Source organism: Theobroma cacao, chromosome 9 (genome assembly GCF_000208745.1).
Source record: "Theobroma cacao cultivar B97-61/B2 chromosome 9, Criollo_cocoa_genome_V2, whole genome shotgun sequence".
In the NCBI taxonomy this organism is placed as follows: Eukaryota; Viridiplantae; Streptophyta; class Magnoliopsida; order Malvales; family Malvaceae; genus Theobroma; species Theobroma cacao.
In genome coordinates, this window is record NC_030858.1 from 34,534,803 (window position 1) to 34,554,401 (window position 19,599).

The window sequence follows — 19,599 nt, forward strand, 5'->3', positions numbered from 1 at the left end:
GTTTGTTTTTTTACCCACATGAAATATTACTTGACGTGACCATACAGAAGAGAACCAACAACCAAAAGCCAAAATCCAATGAACCACAACCATTGCCTTCGTCGTCAGTCGTCACTTTTGGTTGTTTATCAACATCAAAATCACAAAAAAAAAAAAAAAAATCGATTCTTTTCATTCTCCTCTTTCCATTAATTGGAATAATTTTCAAAATTCTTTCATTTTCCAAATCTAAAAAGAGAATCGAAAATTTAAAATCCGATATTTAGTTTTTTTTTTTTGAGATTTGGTTAAAATCAATAGGTGGAAGTGCGGAAGGAAGAGAGAGGGAAAGGAAAAAGAGACAATAGCAAACTCTTGCCCTCAGGATTTAAGTTTTCTTTTTTCAAAAAAAAGAAAGAAAAAGAGAAGTTTTTTGAAAAAACTCTTATATGTTTATTCAAAATTACATAGTTTTAAGGAAAACAATATGTAAAAAAGAAAAAAGAAAAAATATTACATCAATTGTCATGTAATTATATTATTAAATTGCATCACATGTCACATGAATAAAATAATACAAACTGAGATTGAGTCTAAAGTAATTAATTTTTCATCAAAATTAAGAATACTCTTTTAAGATTTAAACTTAATTAAAATTAGCTTTTTTTAAGCATTTCTATATTGTCTCATGTAACAACTAGAGATGGACGGGCATGCCTATGATACATTAGGGGCACAACTACATATTGTGTAATGGGGTAAATATATATAATACGATAAATACATTAATAATATGATAAACATGGGCCGTTGTTTAAAAGAGGAAACCGGACACGGGTAGCATGGGTTTCGCTTAATTTTCATGTTCATTTGCATATTTTGTTTTCTTTGTTGTGTGTTTTTAAATTTTTATTAAGTAATGATAAATCAATACAGTTTTTTTTATAGAACTTATACAATCACACAGAATTTTTTGTTTATTAAGTAATACAAAATTAATAAATAAACTAAATCATAATACTGGCAAAAAATCATTAAAAATAATATTTCTAAAATAAGTACAAAACTTCATTTAATTTTTAAGACTTTTAGCTAAATAAAAATAAACAAACTATTATTTGAGACGTGGACCACATCTACCGAGGTTTGTAGGGATTAGCAACAGTTTACAATCACCCACGACTCCTTAGGGAAGGATGAGCTTAGGTCGATTTTAAAGCGATTCTATAATTAAACGGGTGGTTTAGGGTTCAAAATTTTTGGGACTGACATTTTTAGAGTAATCTGTGATTTTAGACAGATACCAACTACGCAACTCATATTAAGTTGAAAGATCAGATCGTAGAACCGAGTTACAAATAGATTCTAACTTATGATCATTTGAAAACTATATAAAATATAAGCTAAATATTTGTAAACCGAAAGATTTGAACACTTCAAAAGGGTGATTTTTTTAAAAAATAACAACTATTGAGTTAAATAGTTATTTATTTAAAATGTTTATATCTAATATAATTGTTAAATGAATATATAAGAACTTACTAATAATATGTACTAAACAAAGCATTACGACCCTAAAATCGTTACAATCTAACAATAAATGAATAAATAAATTATAATATGAATTGTAACATGGATGCACGAATCTTCTTGTAGTATTCATGAATTTAACTTACTATTTGCAGGTAATTTATATTTGCGTCAGTGAAACATAATCACTTTAATTGTTAGTTTTGAAAGAAAAAAACAAATCTAAGGACGACCCTTGAACTGCATCGGACTCTAAGGGTAATCTTAAATCCGAAATCGTTACGAATAACCTTACACAAATGGTTTAATTGATTTTGAGATTACCGATTTGTTTTGTGTATAAAAAATATTTCTTTTTAAATTTTATTTTGGTTCTCTTCTCAATTCTTATATGCTCCATTGCCTTTAAAATGACAAAATCTCCAAATTGCAAAGGGCGGCATTACTCAACCACCTTGGAGATAAGGTGGTGACAGCAACAGTAGAGTTATGGCTACAATCACACCAAATGGAGGATCTATTTTGGTAGCTAATGATTCAAAGCATGCATTTGATAAAATTTATAGTATTTATTTGCCTTATCTATGGTCTGAGTACATTGATATTGAAATATGCTATAGTTTCAAAGTCCTGCAGAGCATGATGAAAGAATCCATGGGAAACAAAGGCAGATTTACAAACCTTCCTTTGAACATCCGTGGACCTTCTTACCATGCATGTCTACAGGTTGGATAGGTAAATTTATCATGCAAAGGTCATCCAGTTCTAGAAGAAGCCATGTTAGAACCAATACAGATAAGAGCTAGACCATATCCACTCTTCACCTGAATAAAAATGTAAAGATTGTTACCGTCTAACATACCATGTCAATGTTAAGATCAAATGTCAATCAGTCTCCTAAATTATCCTTGGATATTCAGGATAGCCCAAACTTAATAATTTATTTTTACATGGAAGTAGAGGAACATATCTTAGGAGGATCCTCAGAGCAATCTACTGAACCTATTTTAACTTCCTTTAGCTAGGCAATTTTTTTAAGGGGCTACATACCCTGAATTTTGCAGGAGCCAACCCCAGGATAAATCTACTGAACCCTAAATGGATTGATAGGTTTAACTGACCAATTCTATCCCAGTCAAAGGAGTTCCAGCATGAAGTTGTAAGGCAACATCACCCACAATCTGCAATTGGCAAAAATAAGAGACACAATCATACTTAGAAATTCAAAGTATACAACCAACAGAACAAGCAAAAAAGAAATAATATGATACATTAATGTACACAAAGCTCCATGATCCATTGAGGATCCGAAACCCAAGGCAGAGTTTGGAAGATGAAAAATGTGAAGAAAAATGAGAAAAAAAATAGAAGATGATAAAGTAAACAAAAATATTAAACCCTTTCTTTTCATTGGATAAATTATAGTCTTCGTAATCTTTCTTTTTTTTTCAGACATTTAAACAAGATAAGAAAGTGACACAATTTTTATAATGTTTCCATTTTTCTTCATATTTTTGACAAACCTCAAAGAGCCCCAGGTGGTCAGGATACTCTGCATGCTTACACTTCGGAGATATTTTTTTATAGAGCAAAGTAATGTAATTGTTTTTGCAAAAATTGTTTGAGTAGTTTTTGCTAGAAGTTCTAACAAAAACATTTTCCTTGAAATAGAAACAAGAATTCAAGGTTTTACTGGAATATTTCAGTTCATAGCAGACAAGGATTTAAGCAGAAGGAACAAATCTAGGCTTACAATAGACTGACTAGAAGAGAATGCTTTTACACTTAAAAATTTTCATTTCATTTTACTTTCAACAACCTAAAAAATGTGATCAGATGCATACCTTAGCCATTGATCTATATGAATGTTCAGTAACCCCAGCAACATGAGGTGTAATTATAATATTCTTGAATTTCAAAATTGGATCATCAGGGTCAAATGGTTCTGTCCATGCAACATCAATTCCTAAGCCTCCCAAGTGTCCAGACTCAAGATGATGCACAACAGCCTCATAGTCTAGAAGACTGCCTCGAGCTATATTTACCAAAAGGGCTCCCTGAAATGACACACATTATTAACATAAACATCCAACAATGTAACACAATATGAGTGCAGTTATTTTGATAAAAAATTAAACAAAGAAATTTTTTTTTGAAGAGATGTAACACAATATAGCATACATGCAAAGAAACTATGTGTTGTGAGAAAATATTTTTTTGTTTAATTATCTATTTTCATAGTTATGAGTGCAACTAAAATTTAGGAGAGTTCCCTCCACAATTTCGTAGTAAATTTGTAACAAACCTTTTTCATTGAAGATATGAAGGACTTGTTTACAATGCCAACCTGAAAACGTGAAATATCTAAGTGATGGAGTATAAAATTTGTAGCAGATGTAAGAGATAAGATTACCAAGCAGAAATATCCCAATTGTAAGGAAAAGAGCAGCCTTACTGTTTCTTTATTCAAACTCAAGCAACAAACAACTATATCAGCTTGGTGCGCAAACTCATAAATATCTCCATGACTGCCTTTCTTGTCAACCAAATCATCAACGACCCCATTTTGAATTGGGCAAGCTGAATATTTAAAACACATTGAATGAAAATGACTTCACAACTGAGTTTCACTAGTTGCTTAATGAATCCTCTATACCTTTTAGGACAGGAACTTGCAAATTTGACGCCCAGCTCCTTTTTGTAGCAATAATCTTAACACCAAATGGTTTCAAGCGCTTTGCCAAATCAATTCCAATATTTCCAAATCCCATTATAAAGACCTGCACAACCAGGGTATAATTCGTAAAAAATCAAATAAGATATGACATAGTGGAGACTATTTTGTCACATCAGACCATCCACTTAATGGTGAATAAATAGTTGTTAAAGGAGTACATTTTTTGAGCAAAGATAATAAGATTGCCTTGTCTGGAATTCATTGAAAAGAAGATCATCAAACTAACATTTGATTGCCAGTGGAAAAAGTCTAAATAAGACTTAAACTCTTAAACACACAAGTTTGAATAAACAATTGGAATGCATTAATTCCCATATCCACCCTTAACTGTTTTTCTACTTTCCTTTTGTATGCAAAATCTAAATGCAGTGAGGTGATATATGCACAGGTACGATAGATGAAGTCCCCTTTAACACATTGCAATTTCTAAGTAATGTAAAAGATGAGAAAATGGGCACAGCAACAGAAACAGATTTTTCTCTGTAATCAATATTGAATATCTGATCACAGACAGTATTCGTTTTCATGCCTGAATCCAGTTCAGATTATTGGCTGTCTGGTTGTCTTCCTTCACTACAGATGTAACCACCTAGTTTGTATCACTTGTTATGCAGAACAAAATAAAGTTTTTATCCTTGATTCAAGTTGTACAGATTTAAAACTATAAAGTTCAGGCATTCACTCGCCACTCATATTATTGGCAAAAGTCACATGAAAAGCAAAAGAGAAATGAGAAAGCACAGGTCCATTTTTCATAAAAAGATTTTAGAACAAGAATATCAAATAAGTGAAACTCACTGTTTTCCCAAGAAGTGTTTCCCCAACAGGCTCTCCAAGCTTTTTCTGCTTTACTGAAATTTGCATCTCATTCTGCAAGAGCACCACAATCAAACTGGTCATGAACATATCAAACATCATGACAAAAAAGACAATGAATGTTAAAATTAAGGTGTAATGCAGATACATGTGTCAAATGTTTTAAGATGCAGGTAGACAGAAGAGAAATAGTGCAATGTGCAGAAAGATCAAGCTAAAGTGAGTCCAAAAGAAGTGACAAAATTCTGACGAGAAGAGATGATAAGAGCCCAGTCATGATGGTTATGAAGTAAACTTGGTGAAGGTTTGAATATAGGATTCACCTAACAAAATACTACCAAAACGAGTTGCAATATAGTCAAAATGCTAGAATGACAGGAATAATTTCTCTCATCAGATTCAAATTGGGGGAGAGAAAATGTGTCATCAAGCTCACCTACAATTTGCAGTAACCACCATATGAGTGCATTAAGAAAAGATTCGCATTACAATATTAGGGATACAACATCAATTTCTAGGCTTGATAAAAGATTTCTGGACATTGAAATAAAGACAGGACACTTGTGCTGCAGCACCATTTATAATATGGGGTTTGGATGGGGGGGATTTCGTTGGCAAAAATTCTTATCTATTCCAACTAGGCTTGGAGGATAGTTTAGCCTTAAATGGCCTTAGATCTCAGAACAATTTTAAATGCTATCCTTGCATTCCACAAATTGCTTATTCTACCACATTTTGATCATTGATTTATTCAACTGATAAATAAGTCAATTGCAAGGTCTCTTTTATTTCTGTAACCCTGATAAAGCTTTCAAGTTTATGCCACAACTAAGACAACTAACAAGATAGCAAAGGAAACACAATTAACAAATAGTCAACAACTTTTCATGTTTAGCTATAATTGTGTTAGCATATTAGAGAAGTAATGCAATTCTCAGTTACTAAATTAAATAAATATACCTGTTTCCGGAGAAGGCCCAACATTAGATATATAGCCATTTCAGCACAAGATGCTGCATTTCCAGTTGCATCACCAGGAATTCTGGCAACTTTAATCCCATGCTTTGTAGCAGCATCAATATCAACACCTTCATGCAAAAGTACGAAAAATGAAAAATTTACTTCAGTACATGTAATGCAGCAAAAGCTTGAAATTATACGGAATATTAACATATAAAAGAATGAGGACCTTCTAGGCCAACACCAAACTGCATTATTAGCTTCATCTGATTTGCACGAGATATGACATTTGAATCTAACCGCATGTTCTTCACAACACAAAGATGGTAGTTCCCAATATGATCTGGAACTTCCTTGAGGGGCACATCATCAACCTACAAGAAGTTCAATTGCTAGAGAAGCTCAATATGAAATACGAAAACTTTAACTCCACAAAAAAATGTAAGGTTGCTTTTGACAGATGGCGTTTAATTGGAGGGATTTAGCATATGTTTGTTATTGTGTGTTTGGTTAATGATAATGCTGTAATATTTATATAGGTATGAATCTATCTGCAAATAAGTGCATAAGATGAAAGTACCTGGATATAAGGATACTTCTCCAAGTATTCTCTAGTATAATTCTGTGAAGCTGGAAAATGTGGTCCACAAAAGAGAACACGAGTGATGGGTTTGTCGTTGTCCGCATCTCTCTTCTCCACCTTCAAAGACATATCTCCGCTGAAGGACCTCCAAATCAAATACAAAATACCCTAGAACATGAGAAGATAAAGCAATTTGAAATAAATTATATCCACTCAAAATTTCCTGAAGCAGTTCTCTTAACTGAATGCCTAAGTGCCCATTGTAACAAAGACTAGAGAAAACTATGCCTTCCTAGAAAGTGATGTGAAGTGGGATAAGTCTGCCAAGACACAATATCATAACAGAAAGAAAACACATATTGCTATTTGGACAAAAAGTTTGAAAAATCAAACCAGGGCTGCCATAAAACAAAATTTAACTATCTTCATCAGGTATGTAATGACAATTGTTTCATCAGGCGCTACAAATAAAACAGTTTGGGCAGGAAACCACCAAATTCTAGTCATCGTGCAATCATAAGTATATTTGTGTTGGATAATACTTGTACATCTATCTACACAAGGAGAAGGAAGAAAACATGGACTCTCAGTCTCTCACAGAACATGATAATCAACAAAAACTCTAGCACAATCTGACAATAAAAATGACATTTGGGTCTTTGATGCATAGACCTTAAAATGGCAAAACGGAGTTCCCCTGCTGCAACGGAAATTCTCATTGCTACTCTCTTACAGTGTACAATAACTCCACTAATGTCGAGTTCAGTCCAAGAACTAAAGTGGGTTCAACTTAAAATAGAATCTTTTCCAAGAAAAACCACGGATTCCAAGATTCTTGGTGTGCTCAAATTCCAAGGTAGATTCTTTTTCCAAAAGTTTCAACTTTACCTCAAACCCTTCGCTAAAAAGCTTCGATCAAACAATCCAAACAAAGACTTCAGCTTAATTCTTGTACTTTTAAAGGAAATTATCATTCCATCATTATAAAGCTGAAAAGCACAAATAAACGAATTGGGGAGTGAAATTGTAAAGCTGAAGAATTCTGGGGTTTACCTGTGAAGAAGTGGAGATGTGAAACACGTGAGACCGTGGACCAGATATCTGTTTACGCCAACCGTGCCAGCCTTCCTTCTAATACAGGAGAGGAACATTTCAAATTTAATGCTTTTTCAATTTTTTTTTACTGAATAAATTTTGCTTTATTTGCTTTATGATTTGCGATTACTGATACCAGAGACAAAGAACTGATTTCCACCCTTTATTTATAATAAAATATACCATTTCTTTTGATTTGAGAGAATCTTTATATATGCTGCCAAATTTGGATTATTAATTATTTTGGTCCGTCGTCTCATACCTGTTTAATATTTGGATTAATTTCACATTTAAGTTATCAGTTCGTCCATGCATATTTTAACTGGGATATATGTAAGTTGAAAGAGAAGAAGTATCTGAAAATGGTGTATTTCTGTGATACAAAAAACATTTACAATCATGTGGGTATGTATATGTAAAGATGTACCTAATTTTAGGCTATTTACAGTGTGAGTTAATCATACGAATTAAGTCAGAGAATCCCATCAATGGCTGGAAATCAAGGGACCCCATCAATGACTAGAGTCAAGGAGAATATGTGATAGTCAACCATCTATTCAAATGCATTCACTAGGAATGGAAGGTGGACTCCTTTGCAGGATAATACAATTCAAAACGCGGACGAGAACCCTTGGAATATTGTCCTTGGGAGTTTGTTATTATTATTGATTATTTTTCAATGAGGTTAAAAGAGGCTGAACTGTGATGCTGGGTCTAAAACTTTCATGGCCTTTGGTGGGGGGTTAATTTGAGACAATGCGGCAAAGCAAAATACAGGTACATGTTCATATCCATGTCAAGAATGAAATAATAGTTTGTTTATTCTGCAGGGAAAAGAGAAGAGCACTGATTGGCAGGCTCCTACGACGAATACCAGAATGTCCTCATAAAACCTCTGTTTTTGGTGTTAGTGAAAACACAAATAGAATTTTATTTCATTAATTTTACCCTTTAAAATATCCCCTTGAAGACAATTCTAAAATCTAAACATGCAGTATAAAATAAGATACGATGCTAAACAGTGTAATTGATCCAATTTTTCTCACCCTTGAGGTGAAAGATGACAGCCATAGACAATTTTGGAAACAATATATGAACAATCATAGTGCGGTTCCTTCTCTTTTTTCCTTTGATGAGGTGTTACCCATACGTCTGGAATTTTGATTACAGCAAATTCTGCACATTTAAAAGCTAATTCTACCTAACAAAAATGCTACGAGTAACTTCACATATCCATGTTTTGATCATTATCATTGTCTCCATCGTAATATTCATCATCACGCTGGATTTGCTTGTCCTGGGTGTGCTCTGTAATTTAAAATGCAGAAAGGAGCAGTATTAGATGCTGAAGCAAAAAGTTCTACCAGAAATCAAGTGGCAGAAAGTGTGCCCAAAGTGTTGAGCCACAGCTCAAGGGTACATCTTATTCCTGGGTCCGGTTCTACTTACGATCCATGCGCTCATCAGGATTTTGCTCATCTTCATCAAAATCAGGAATAAAGAAATCAGGCGGAACCTGCACGAAAGAATAGCCAATTACAATACCAATATTTTGACTGCATTGTACACTGAAGTTTACCCTCAAACGAACCACAAGCTCCCTCTCTCTGTGTCCCTTCCCCTTGGGATGGGGCATGGCTCTGACTAACATCGAAAATCAGAAACCAACCACCTGGACAAGTAATCTGGCTCATCAAGGGTTGGATGTAGTTGGCACCTAGTTGTGTGCTACTCACCTCTTGCATCTGTACACCCGGAGCATGTTGGATGCAACGAAGATTTTCCAACACTTGCATTTTGATCGTACTAATATATGATTTGCTATTTAAATTCTCCTGCATAATCAACCAAAACACAAAGGCATGAGTATTCTGGACTTCTTCAAGATCATTGTTGCACAATGCTAACTATAATACCATATCAGAGACAATTTATTTGCATTGAAGTTGACAATTGTCAGTTAAATGACCAAAATAAGGAATTTAGTTTCTTGAATGAACTTTAATTGTGAAATAACGTACTATGTGCCCATTTGGAATATTCAACAAGCACTCTGGTGCAAAATATTTGATATACTCATTTTCTGGGATTTCTGCACAAAATATCAAAGTTTAGATGCTTTGTGAAACCAAATTATATCATCCCAGTTCTCTTGCCAAGCTGAGTGGGAAAAATGCCAAATTCATCATAGCATGTCAAGAAGAAAGTGGGATTATCTTAGCATACCATTAGGAAGTTCTGTATCTAAAAGAACTCCTGTTTCGACAGTCCAACAACGTGCAACATTTTCTTTTGTATATCCTCCACCTCCAGTAACCTGTAGGATAAAAGATTCCTCTCTGTACTATAAACATGACATATTTGCAGCAATTAAAAGGTTGATCAAACAAAAAATATACCAGTAAAGGTAGATTGAATTTCTTGACAATTCTAACACATTCGGCATGTCCTGCAAATAACATCACAACTTCAATATTCATCAATAGTTTACCGGGGAGAATAGTCCTAAATTTACAAATCATTTCATGTACCATCAATTGAGAGATTGAAACAGCCCAAGCGATCCCCAGCGAGAGAATCTGCCCCGCATTGAAGAACAATTGCACCTGGTTGATACATTTCAACAACCTTCGAAATAATCTACAAAAAGTAGATATTTGCACAGAATGTTTAGATACTATGACAGTAAAGAGACAGACGAAATAATTATCTTTCTATTATGTTTTTTTTTTTTTTGACTCAGAACTTACTGTTTTAAACAATCGAGTGAAGCTAGTGTCATCAATTCCATCCTTGAGTGGGACATTTATGGCATAAAACTTTCCTTCTCTTTCTCCTATATCCTTCAATACAAGTCGTATCAGTATTTCACTCCAATTTCAACTTGGCATAATACTAGCATTCATCAATAACAGCTATTCAGAGGAAAGGATTTTGTAAGTGAAGCAGATAATAAATTCCGTATATTCAAAAACAAATAGGTGAGAATAAACATAAGGAACAGAGCAACTACAATAATTTTCTTTCTCTAATAAACAGGTTTAACTTGGAAAGTCAATACAGTAGGAAATGGGCTCAGCTAATTTGCAATGCAAAAGCAAAGAAGAAGATTAGTACAATGAATGTCTGGCTCCTAAGTAATTTGCTAATTGAGACCATTTACTTAAGAAAAATGCCAGGAAATAACTTTCAAAATTTAGTTTAGTTTCAAAACTCCAATGACCAACTGCATTGTTCGGAAGAACAATAATGGTACAGGGCTGAATCCTCTTAGTAAGGGGATATATAGGAAGGATTAAAAATATTTATTTGAACATGTGACCTAAAAAGAGTGGAAAACTATAAATCAGGAAATAGAGTAGGTAAAATCAATAAATTCAGGTTTGAGAGAATATTAGTAAAAGCAGCTATCAGAGTCAGCCATGAAAAAGTATTTTAACAAACAAATTTACCCACGGTTACTGCAAAAAGGAAAAAAAAAAAAACTAGCAAAGCATTGAAAATAACCTTCACATCACCAGTTCCAGGAAAGAACATATCCCCATACTTGTGAAAACTAACAGTCATCACCCTGCCATAATAGAGTTTCAACAATTTGATTAGAGATAGCAGTCATTGACCCATATTACTGAAAGTTCAACAATTAAAATAGAATTTCAGAAATACATGAAAATACTAAATCTCTTCTAAATTTGGAGAAACTAAGAGATGCATTGACTCATAAACTTGGCATCATAAAGTAACAGCCTGCAAAGCTGATTTAACCCTTGCAATTGCTCATACAAATATAACCCCCTAAATATATAATTCTTCTAGCAGTGAATCACCAAAAAAAGCATCTTGGCTCCTTTGATGAGATTCAAACTTTTGAAGAGATGTATAATCCTGTTCCTAAGCTAAATTCATAATCCAATAACAAAAGCAAATTACCTGTCAGTGAAATAAAAGGCTTCTTCAACACCATCACCATGATGTACATCTATATCTATATACAAAACACGGGCATGATACTTCAGAAGCTCCAAGATTCCCAAAACCAAGTCATTGATGTAACAAAAGCCAGAAGCCTCGCACTTCTTGGCATGATGTAAACCACCAGCCCAATTAATGGCAATATCACATAGTTGATTGTTCAATCTTCGTGCAGCATCTGCCAGCAATGGCAATCAATTAAGGCTGAAAATGCACAAACCAAGTTCAACAGCAGCAGCAACAGATTACCAAATTTAAGTTTACCTATTGTTCCACCAGCGTAAATTTGACAAAATTCAAACAAGTTTTCAAAGACAGGGCAGTCTTCTCCAAGATTGTCTGGGGAAGAAGAAAAGAGAATAAGGTGAATATGAAAGTATAAAACCCAAATACATCAGATGAAAGTAAAACCTAAATTGAACCCTAATCCTTCTTAGACTGACATTTGCATGTGTTTGAAACCAGATAGTATATAATCAATGGCAATCTACAGCTTATAAGTAAGGAAAAAAAGCAAACAGCTCTGCTGACTAGAGAGTGAAATCAGAAAAGTAAACAAAATCATTGCTAGAAACACTACATGATTTCTATCACTCATGCCAAATCAATAAATACGTTTTAATCTTAAAACCAGTTCTGCCATCAATCTCAAGCAAAGCAATTCATGGGACGTCTTTCTCATGCTTACTTAGACAAGATAAGACACTAAGCTATCTGCACAATAGTGACACCATATCAACTCAAATCCAGCCTTTATTAATTTAACAAATGGAAAACAAGGCAAAAATGAGCAGAGCACTAAAAACGGTAAATAGGTTCACAAAATAATTCCTAAGTCTAAAATTTGATAGCACAACACACAGAAAATCATATCCCAACTAAAGGTGAACTCCAGAACTTTCCCAAGCTTCGAACTTTCATACAAAATACTCTAGGTGGTTAACTTTTCCCAGACTGGACACCTACCTTTGACAAACTCTTTCGCTTAAACAATCTATATTCATTATAGAATATATTGGGTAACTTGCAACGGCAAACCTATCTGTTTTAAGGGATTTAACAAGAAGAATAGGGCAACAACATGTGATACATACATCTTGCCAATTCATTCGAGAACAAGTGCTGCGTATCTGGAGTAATTCGATGTAAGAACTCAACATAATCAGCTGAGTGGAACTGAGCTAGCTCAACGGGGTACGCCTTGTGAGGCCGCTGCATTAAACAAAGGAAAAATCAAAACATCATCACGAAAAGAAGAAATGAAAGAAATTTACACGAAAGTTTAATTATATTTGAGGAACTAACATAAATTTCCATTTTTTTATGGAGGTCATAGGCAAGAACCAAATGGTGAGTCATACAAAGCCGATGTGGTTTCATTGGATGATTAGGTCCAAAGTATACACTCCCTACATCTCCTGCAAAATTACCAAAAAAAGTTACTATAAAATCTATTTCTGGGTTAACCAAAGAGTTAGGTTTTTAAAGATTTAGGGAAATTAAGGAGATAATTAAAGAAAGAAGTGTAAATTGATTACGAGAAAATTAAAAGGACAAGAAAGAAAAAGGGGAGATGAATTGTGAATATGAGAGAGAGAGAGAGAGAGAGAGAGAGAGAGAGAGAGGATGGTACCGTCGTAGAAGTAGGCTATTTTGTCCTTTGGACGCATTTTAGCGACCAAGAAAGAAATAAAAGGCTGGGGAGTGTGGAGGGAGAGTGAAGTCTTTGGCTACGAAGATTGCGCCATTGTTAGAGCTCGAGAGTTGCAGACATAGAGAGAGAGAGAGAGAGTAGACTAGAGAAATAGTTGTGTGCCTCTCAGGGTCATAAAACTAGACCTGCATTGGATCCGATGGTGGTCTGGGACCATGTAACACTTTCTTGCCAACGCTGTCGTTTTGAAGATGAAAATATGACAAGAACTAGCATACGTATTACTATTATAGCAACTATTTTATTATTACCTCTCTATTATGATATGGGTAATGGGATTAAATCATGGATATTAAAATACACTCTTAAAATTATTATCTTATACATCGATATTGGCGTTGCCACATATTGACTTGCATTTAATAATTATATTTACTTAATTTTTTTAATAAATACTTTAATATACGTGTAATAATCTGGTAAATTCCTTTTTATCCATTGGGTGTGATATGAGCTTCTTTTCTAATCTTATGAAATACAAAGTCCGACTAAAAATTACATTTAGCAGGCCGATTTGGGCCCATAGTCTCGGCCCAATTAACTTTTGTTTTATGGGGGGTTTATTTTTCGTTGTCTTCCCGGAATAATATAAAGACCATTGCCTGTACTCCTTCAATCCCGATAGCGTCAGACTCGTCTAGAATTTCTAGGGTTTTCATAGAAGCAGCATCAATTTTCTTTCAGGTACTCTTTTTCTGATTTCTCTTTTGAATCTGATGTTTAGAGATGTTTAATTTAATGCGGAAAATTTCATTTTTATTTTCTGTTTATCAGTCGGTTGAATCTGCTGATTTTTTTTCTTTGGGGAAGGGGAAGGGGAAGGGGGAGTATTTTCCTGATTTGGGTTTCTTTGGTTTAAGGAGTTCGATTATTTAGAGCAAATGAAATGATTTAGCTTTTTGTGCAAAATGAATCTTATTTAGAACCCTTTGAAATCTTGATTAAGATTATAGATGTACGAGTGATTGAAACCATCTAAGCTACGTTCTGGATTCATAAAATTCATCATCCTCTTGATGTAATGTAGAATGAGATTCGGCTGCGTTTAGTAACCCCTCCTTTTGTTTTTTCATTTCATTTTCGCTTTTCTTATGCAAAAGAGTAGGTTTATTAGGAGTAGTATAGGTTTTTTGAAGTTTCTATGAGTTAGAATTCTTTTCTGTATATTTGAACTGAAGCTAAATTTCACTTCGTAGACTAAGGTGCTGTGGTGAAACTATATTTAACTGCTGAAAATTATTAGTACTGCTCTTTCAGATATTGTGTTAAGATCAGCTGCCATGTTTTATGGAGCTATTATAGAAAGGGGACCTGTCATGAAATCATGAATCTTGTAGGTGCAAGTGATGTCTGCTCGTTAATGCAAACTCAAAGTTATGGGTTGTGGGGGAATAGTAGGCATGTAGGATTTTGCGGAGCATGAAATTTCAGCTGTTGTCTTGTTTAACAAATAAAATGTTAGCTCGTATCTTGTTTCGGTGGTTGTACTAATAATTCAGGAGCAAACCCCACTTACGCTATCTTTCTTGTTTTGAGGGGTGGGGTGGGACATGTCTGTTGAAAAGGGGAGGGCAGTGCAGCCATTGGACCAAAAAATAGAGGGAGTGAGACATGATGTAACTAGGAAGCACATGAATGTGCCATTTTGAGAAAAGAGAAGAGGCGAGGTTGAGGTGTTTTGGGAGCTTTGAGAAGCTACTTTGATTAGATGATCATTAATTGGATCTTTAACTTGTGATGCAGGATGTCAGAGCCACCATTCAGAGCTAGGGAGAAGCTTCTGGAGAAGCAGAAATATTTTCAAAGCATCCAGAAACACACTTACCTGAAAGGACCTTACGATAAGATCACATCTGTTGCCATTCCTGTTGCTTTGGCCGCAAGTTCTTTGTATTTAATTGTGAGTTTGTTTCTACTTATAAACATTCCTTAAGCAATTTTCAGATTCTGTTTGCCAAAAGAAAAGATTTGAGAAATTACTTTTTGGCATCTGAGTGATGTAACAAATGCTCGCGTCGTGCTTGTTATTTTTCAGGGACGAGGGATCTATAACATGTCTCATGGGATCGGAAAGAAAGAATGAGGCTACTCATGCTTGGAAGACAATGTATTCCTGGACTTTTGTGGTTTTTAGCATGAAGTGGCTTGTCTATTAGCTCTAATAATTGTTTGGTTTGCGCACATTTTTGCTGCCAATGGAAATTTTAAAGCTACCTTGATGGGTTTTGCTCAGTTTGATTTTGATTCTTTTGAAAGCTACATGATGGGATATCAGGATTCAGCAAAGCTGTTAATGTTTTCTATGCTTAATAATTTGGTGTTTGTGTTCCCTAGTATTCCTTGTAAAATTTGGTGTCTTTGTAGAGGAACCAATGTTAGCAATATCTTGCCAAGCTCAACAAAGCTTAAAAGTTTAATATGGTTTTCCACAAGCAGATATTTATTATTCTGATTTCAACAGGGGTGTGACAATAGTTTACTGGAAAAGGACATATTAGATGGTTTGCATTTAAAAAGTAAAAATAAAAGAATAATGATATTGTGTAGACACTCATAGCTCGATTATTATTTGATAAAAATAATTAAATGCCACTAATCCTTTGATTTGCCCTTCAAAATAGTATTAAAAAGAAGATAAATGGGGAATAGAGTATTTTGTAATTTGCGGAAAAATAAAATTGTTCCATGAAATTTAAAATCTTACAATTAATTAATAAATCTGCATTTTTTTCATTAAATTTTGTTGACACTCAAAAATAAAATAATAGGAACATCACTCATTTTATTAAAATTAATATTAGTAATAAAATTTGAAAATTCTTGAAAATAAAGTTAAAAGTATTCAATAGACAAAATAATTAAATATCAAATTTTTAAATTTTAAAAAATAAACTATTTTATTTCAAACCACAATATGTTTTGTAATTTATAGAAGGGTCAGGTCGAATGCTGGGTTTTAGGGAGAGCCCGGCGGAGGTTCCGTAATGTTCTTCCCTAGTTGGTGAGGAGCGTAGTTCGGGAGGTTCTCTTGCAGAGTTACTTACATTACATTCACTCATCTCAAGACAAGGGTACTTAGCTGGTATGCCATTCCTCTTTCATTCCACTTTCTTTACTTGCTTTTTGTTTACTTCTGAAATCAGGCTCTGCCTCTTTAGTACAGTTCAAACAGTTCAGATCAGAAACCCAGAAAGAAATTTCACCCTTTCTTTTTTCTTTTTCCTTTTTAAGTTTGGTTATGGATTTGTAAGACAAGGGAATCCCATTGTAAAACGTTATTGACATAAAATGAGTAAACGTTGTTTTTTCAGCTGAGATTCCCTAATAAAACCTTGTTTCGAGCCATTTTTGAGGCTTCTTAGAGACCATAACTGGTCCAGTTAAGAACCCCAAATTCTAAAAACTTTTTTATTTTCCGACCTTTGACGCCTTTGGCCTGAAATAAAAGAAAAAAAAAGGGTTGAAGTCCAAAGCTAAATGCTGGAGAGACTCAAAGAGCGGAACTTGTGAACCAATTGGAAGATAAGACACGAGCTTTGGGGTTTTGGCGGTGAAGCTCCTTTTGGTGCTTCTTCAGTTACTTCTTCAATGCATGTTTTACTGGTTCCTGCATGATTGTTACCTTCCTCCATGTAAATTGTCCGAGATGTGCTAGAGGTGGTATAATTGTACAGATTATTAAAAGAGTCATTTGCTGCTTATTAATGTCTCGTGGATTAGTCTCTTGCTTTGACATTTTGAAAAATTTTGGAAATAGCACATTTATTGCATCATAAGAAAAAGTAGGAAGGATAACTTTTAACTCGGGAATTTGTATATATTAGCTTGGCATTAGGTGTTGTGGTTTTTATTGTCTCTGCCATTGTATATGCACCATGGTAATGCATTTGGCAAACTTTTGGGCTGTTGATGCTAATGATGGAGCGGGCCCTGGAATGGTACTATAAGCATTATGACAAAGAAAGGTCTCACTTTATTATCGCCATAAGCATGAGTTTTGGTCCTATAGGAGTTTTTACATTTTTTTAATAGGATAAATAAACATAAAGAGTTCATTTCTTCCTCAAATAGGAAATGGATTGTGCAACTGAAATATAACAAAATTCTTAGGGTACCTGAAGGAGTTTGAACAAGCAGATCCTTATAGACCGATGTCAAAGCTGCATATTGAATGTTGATCATGAATATCTGTATGTCACTCTCACAAAGCTTTATTATAAAGTTAACATCGCTGGCAAAGAAATTTGATATACAGCTATGTGCTTTTGGTTTTCTGACATGGTTGAATTTTTCTCCTGCAGTTTAAAAATGCCTAAGGTGAGGACAAATCGGGTCAAATATCCAGATGGATGGGAATTGATTGAGCCTACTCTTAGGGAGCTGGATGCCAAAATGAGAGAAGGTTTATAAATGACAATATATTCTGGGGCTGCAATATTGAAGATTAATTAAGTTTTCTACTATTCTCTTTTTAAGCTTTCTCGTAAGGAACTTGCTGTAATTTGATCTTCATTTGGCACTTGGCAGCTGAAATTGATCCACATGATGGCAAGAGGAAGTGTGAAGGATTGTGGCCTATTTTCAAAATTGCACATCAGAGGAGCCGCTACATTTTCGACCTTCACTATAAGAGAAACGAAATATCTAAAGAGCTGTATGAGTTCTGCTTGGAACAAGGCTATGCAGACCGCAACTTAATTGCTAAGTGGAAAAAGGTTTAACATAACTGTCCCTTACAAAATAATTTGGGCATTGGACCACAATTTTTGTTGTTGAATAATTTGAAGTGAGCTCCAAGTCCTTTTGACATCTCAGACTTTGCAGATCATTGCAACCGAAACCCCATCATCTTCTAAATTCCTATCACTCTCCAATCCTTCACTCTTCTGATTTTAATTTCCTCTTTCATAGCCTTAAAGTTAGAAGAGCACCAAGTGACTGTAGATAATCTTCAAATGAATTTACGATGTCAATGCATTTTTGAGGTCGTCACTTTCATCACTACTTTATTCAAACTTTTACTACCTCCAAAAAATGCATGAGCTGGACTTTTCTGTTTTCTTAAGGTTTTGTTTCCATCTGATATGTGGTTCATAAATACATGCTACAAGAAAGCAGTATCTGCAGATTTTCATTAACCTTTTTTCCCTCTTCTTTTGTTAATGCAGCTTGGATATGAACGTCTCTGTTGCCTTCGTTGCATACAGCCGCGGGATCACAATTTCAGCACAACTTGTGTTTGCCGCGTTCCTCAGCATTTAAGGGAAGAGAAAGTAGTGGAGTGTGTGCATTGTGGATGTAGGGGCTGTGCTAGTGGGGATTGATTGACTTTTCCAGGTATAATATTTCTCTCTTGCGAGAGCTTAGCATTTGCATATCTTGTACCTGAACCTTATTTGTGGTCTATGTAGAATGGATGTTTGTTACATTCAACTGAACTAGAATATGTAAGGTATTTCTGACTCATGACCACCAGGGATTGCATTCGAGCTTACTTTCAACAGAAACTGTGCATGTGTAGAATTTATGTACGAATTATCCAAACATTAAGGATCACTCGATCATGCATCAAATTTCTAGTCAGCTATTTGTGAAAACCATCCTAATTCTGAACATCCTCATTTTCTCATATAATACCCAAGAAAATATCTTTGGAGACTTTTCATTCAAAGAATTGGATTATTAATCATAACAGCTATACTCTATGTTGTTGGATATCAGTAAATCAAATTATCATCAATCTTGCAGATTGATTCTGGTTTGGAACTAGCAACATTGATTTGGGAGTTTGTGACTACTGGTGCTGCCATAGGTGGTCTTCTCCTTTTCTCTTTCTCCCCTTCTCAATCTCTCACTTTCTCATATATAATGTTAGTGGACCATTCATTCAATTTTCAAACAGCCCTTTGGTTTTGCATGATGGGACATTGATTATATACCTTATAAGTTTGATCTTTAGGCACTCTACGTCAATTTTTCTTGGCCCCAAGTAAGTTTGGTGCTGGAAAATTTACCTGATGTAACCAGGGTTTCAAATTCTTGCTTGCTGCCTTTCTAGTCCTATCAATTCCAGACTAATATACATAGATTGCCGTCTACTAGCAACTTCCAGGGACCATAAGTAAGGATAAATAAAGAAGAGGAAGAAAAAAAAGGTCAAGCCAGAAAAAAAGAAGAAAAAAAGCCATATTGTTTATGACAAAAAAGGTAAAA

General features: G+C 34.4%; 4 protein-coding genes across 10 annotated transcripts; 2 read left to right on the forward strand and 2 right to left on the reverse strand.

The window, feature by feature from the left end:
• On the reverse strand, nt 2,290-7,871 carry LOC18590372 (hydroxypyruvate reductase). Of its 5 annotated transcripts, none has more exons than XM_007015837.2 (10): nt 7,659-7,870; nt 6,603-6,741; nt 6,252-6,396; nt 6,023-6,150; nt 5,045-5,116; nt 4,166-4,289; nt 3,965-4,089; nt 3,815-3,856; nt 3,354-3,566; nt 2,290-2,690 (listed from the first exon to the last, which is right to left on the reverse strand). In XM_007015837.2, the coding sequence occupies exons 1-10, from the start codon at nt 7,754-7,756 to the stop codon at nt 2,622-2,624; spliced, it is 1,155 nt and encodes a 384-aa protein (XP_007015899.2). In that variant the 5' UTR covers nt 7,757-7,870; the 3' UTR covers nt 2,290-2,621. The 5 variants fall into 5 exon arrangements, with proteins under 5 accessions (XP_007015899.2, XP_007015901.2, XP_007015900.2 ...); XM_007015839.2 differs by having other exon boundaries at nt 6,603-6,750; XM_007015838.2 differs by having other exon boundaries at nt 6,603-6,773; nt 7,659-7,750.
• LOC18590373 (histone deacetylase 9) lies at nt 8,698-13,489 on the reverse strand. Its single transcript, XM_007015842.2, has 14 exons — nt 13,306-13,489; nt 12,978-13,090; nt 12,767-12,884; nt 11,937-12,011; nt 11,631-11,850; nt 11,208-11,271; nt 10,451-10,543; nt 10,232-10,340; nt 10,100-10,149; nt 9,927-10,017; nt 9,722-9,792; nt 9,437-9,535; nt 9,150-9,216; nt 8,698-9,008 (listed from the first exon to the last, which is right to left on the reverse strand). The coding sequence occupies exons 1-14, from the start codon at nt 13,340-13,342 to the stop codon at nt 8,926-8,928; spliced, it is 1,290 nt and encodes a 429-aa protein (XP_007015904.1). The 5' UTR covers nt 13,343-13,489; the 3' UTR covers nt 8,698-8,925.
• Nucleotides 13,949-15,805, forward strand: LOC18590374. The gene is made up of 3 exons (XM_007015853.2): nt 13,949-14,070; nt 15,130-15,286; nt 15,422-15,805. Exons 2-3 carry the CDS (start codon nt 15,131-15,133, stop codon nt 15,467-15,469), a joined length of 204 nt encoding a protein of 67 aa, XP_007015915.1. The 5' UTR covers nt 13,949-14,070; nt 15,130; the 3' UTR covers nt 15,470-15,805.
• On the forward strand, nt 16,320-19,353 carry LOC18590375 (protein BUD31 homolog 1). Of its 3 annotated transcripts, XM_018126469.1 has the most exons (5): nt 16,320-16,468; nt 17,688-17,788; nt 17,914-18,101; nt 18,555-18,723; nt 19,135-19,353. In XM_018126469.1, exons 2-4 carry the CDS (start codon nt 17,695-17,697, stop codon nt 18,708-18,710), a joined length of 438 nt encoding a protein of 145 aa, XP_017981958.1. In that variant the 5' UTR covers nt 16,320-16,468; nt 17,688-17,694; the 3' UTR covers nt 18,711-18,723; nt 19,135-19,353. The 3 variants fall into 3 exon arrangements, with proteins under 3 accessions (XP_017981958.1, XP_007015917.2, XP_017981959.1); XM_007015855.2 differs by lacking the exon at nt 19,135-19,353 and having other exon boundaries at nt 18,555-18,942; XM_018126470.1 differs by lacking the exons at nt 16,320-16,468; nt 19,135-19,353 and adding an exon at nt 16,845-17,043 and having other exon boundaries at nt 18,555-18,942.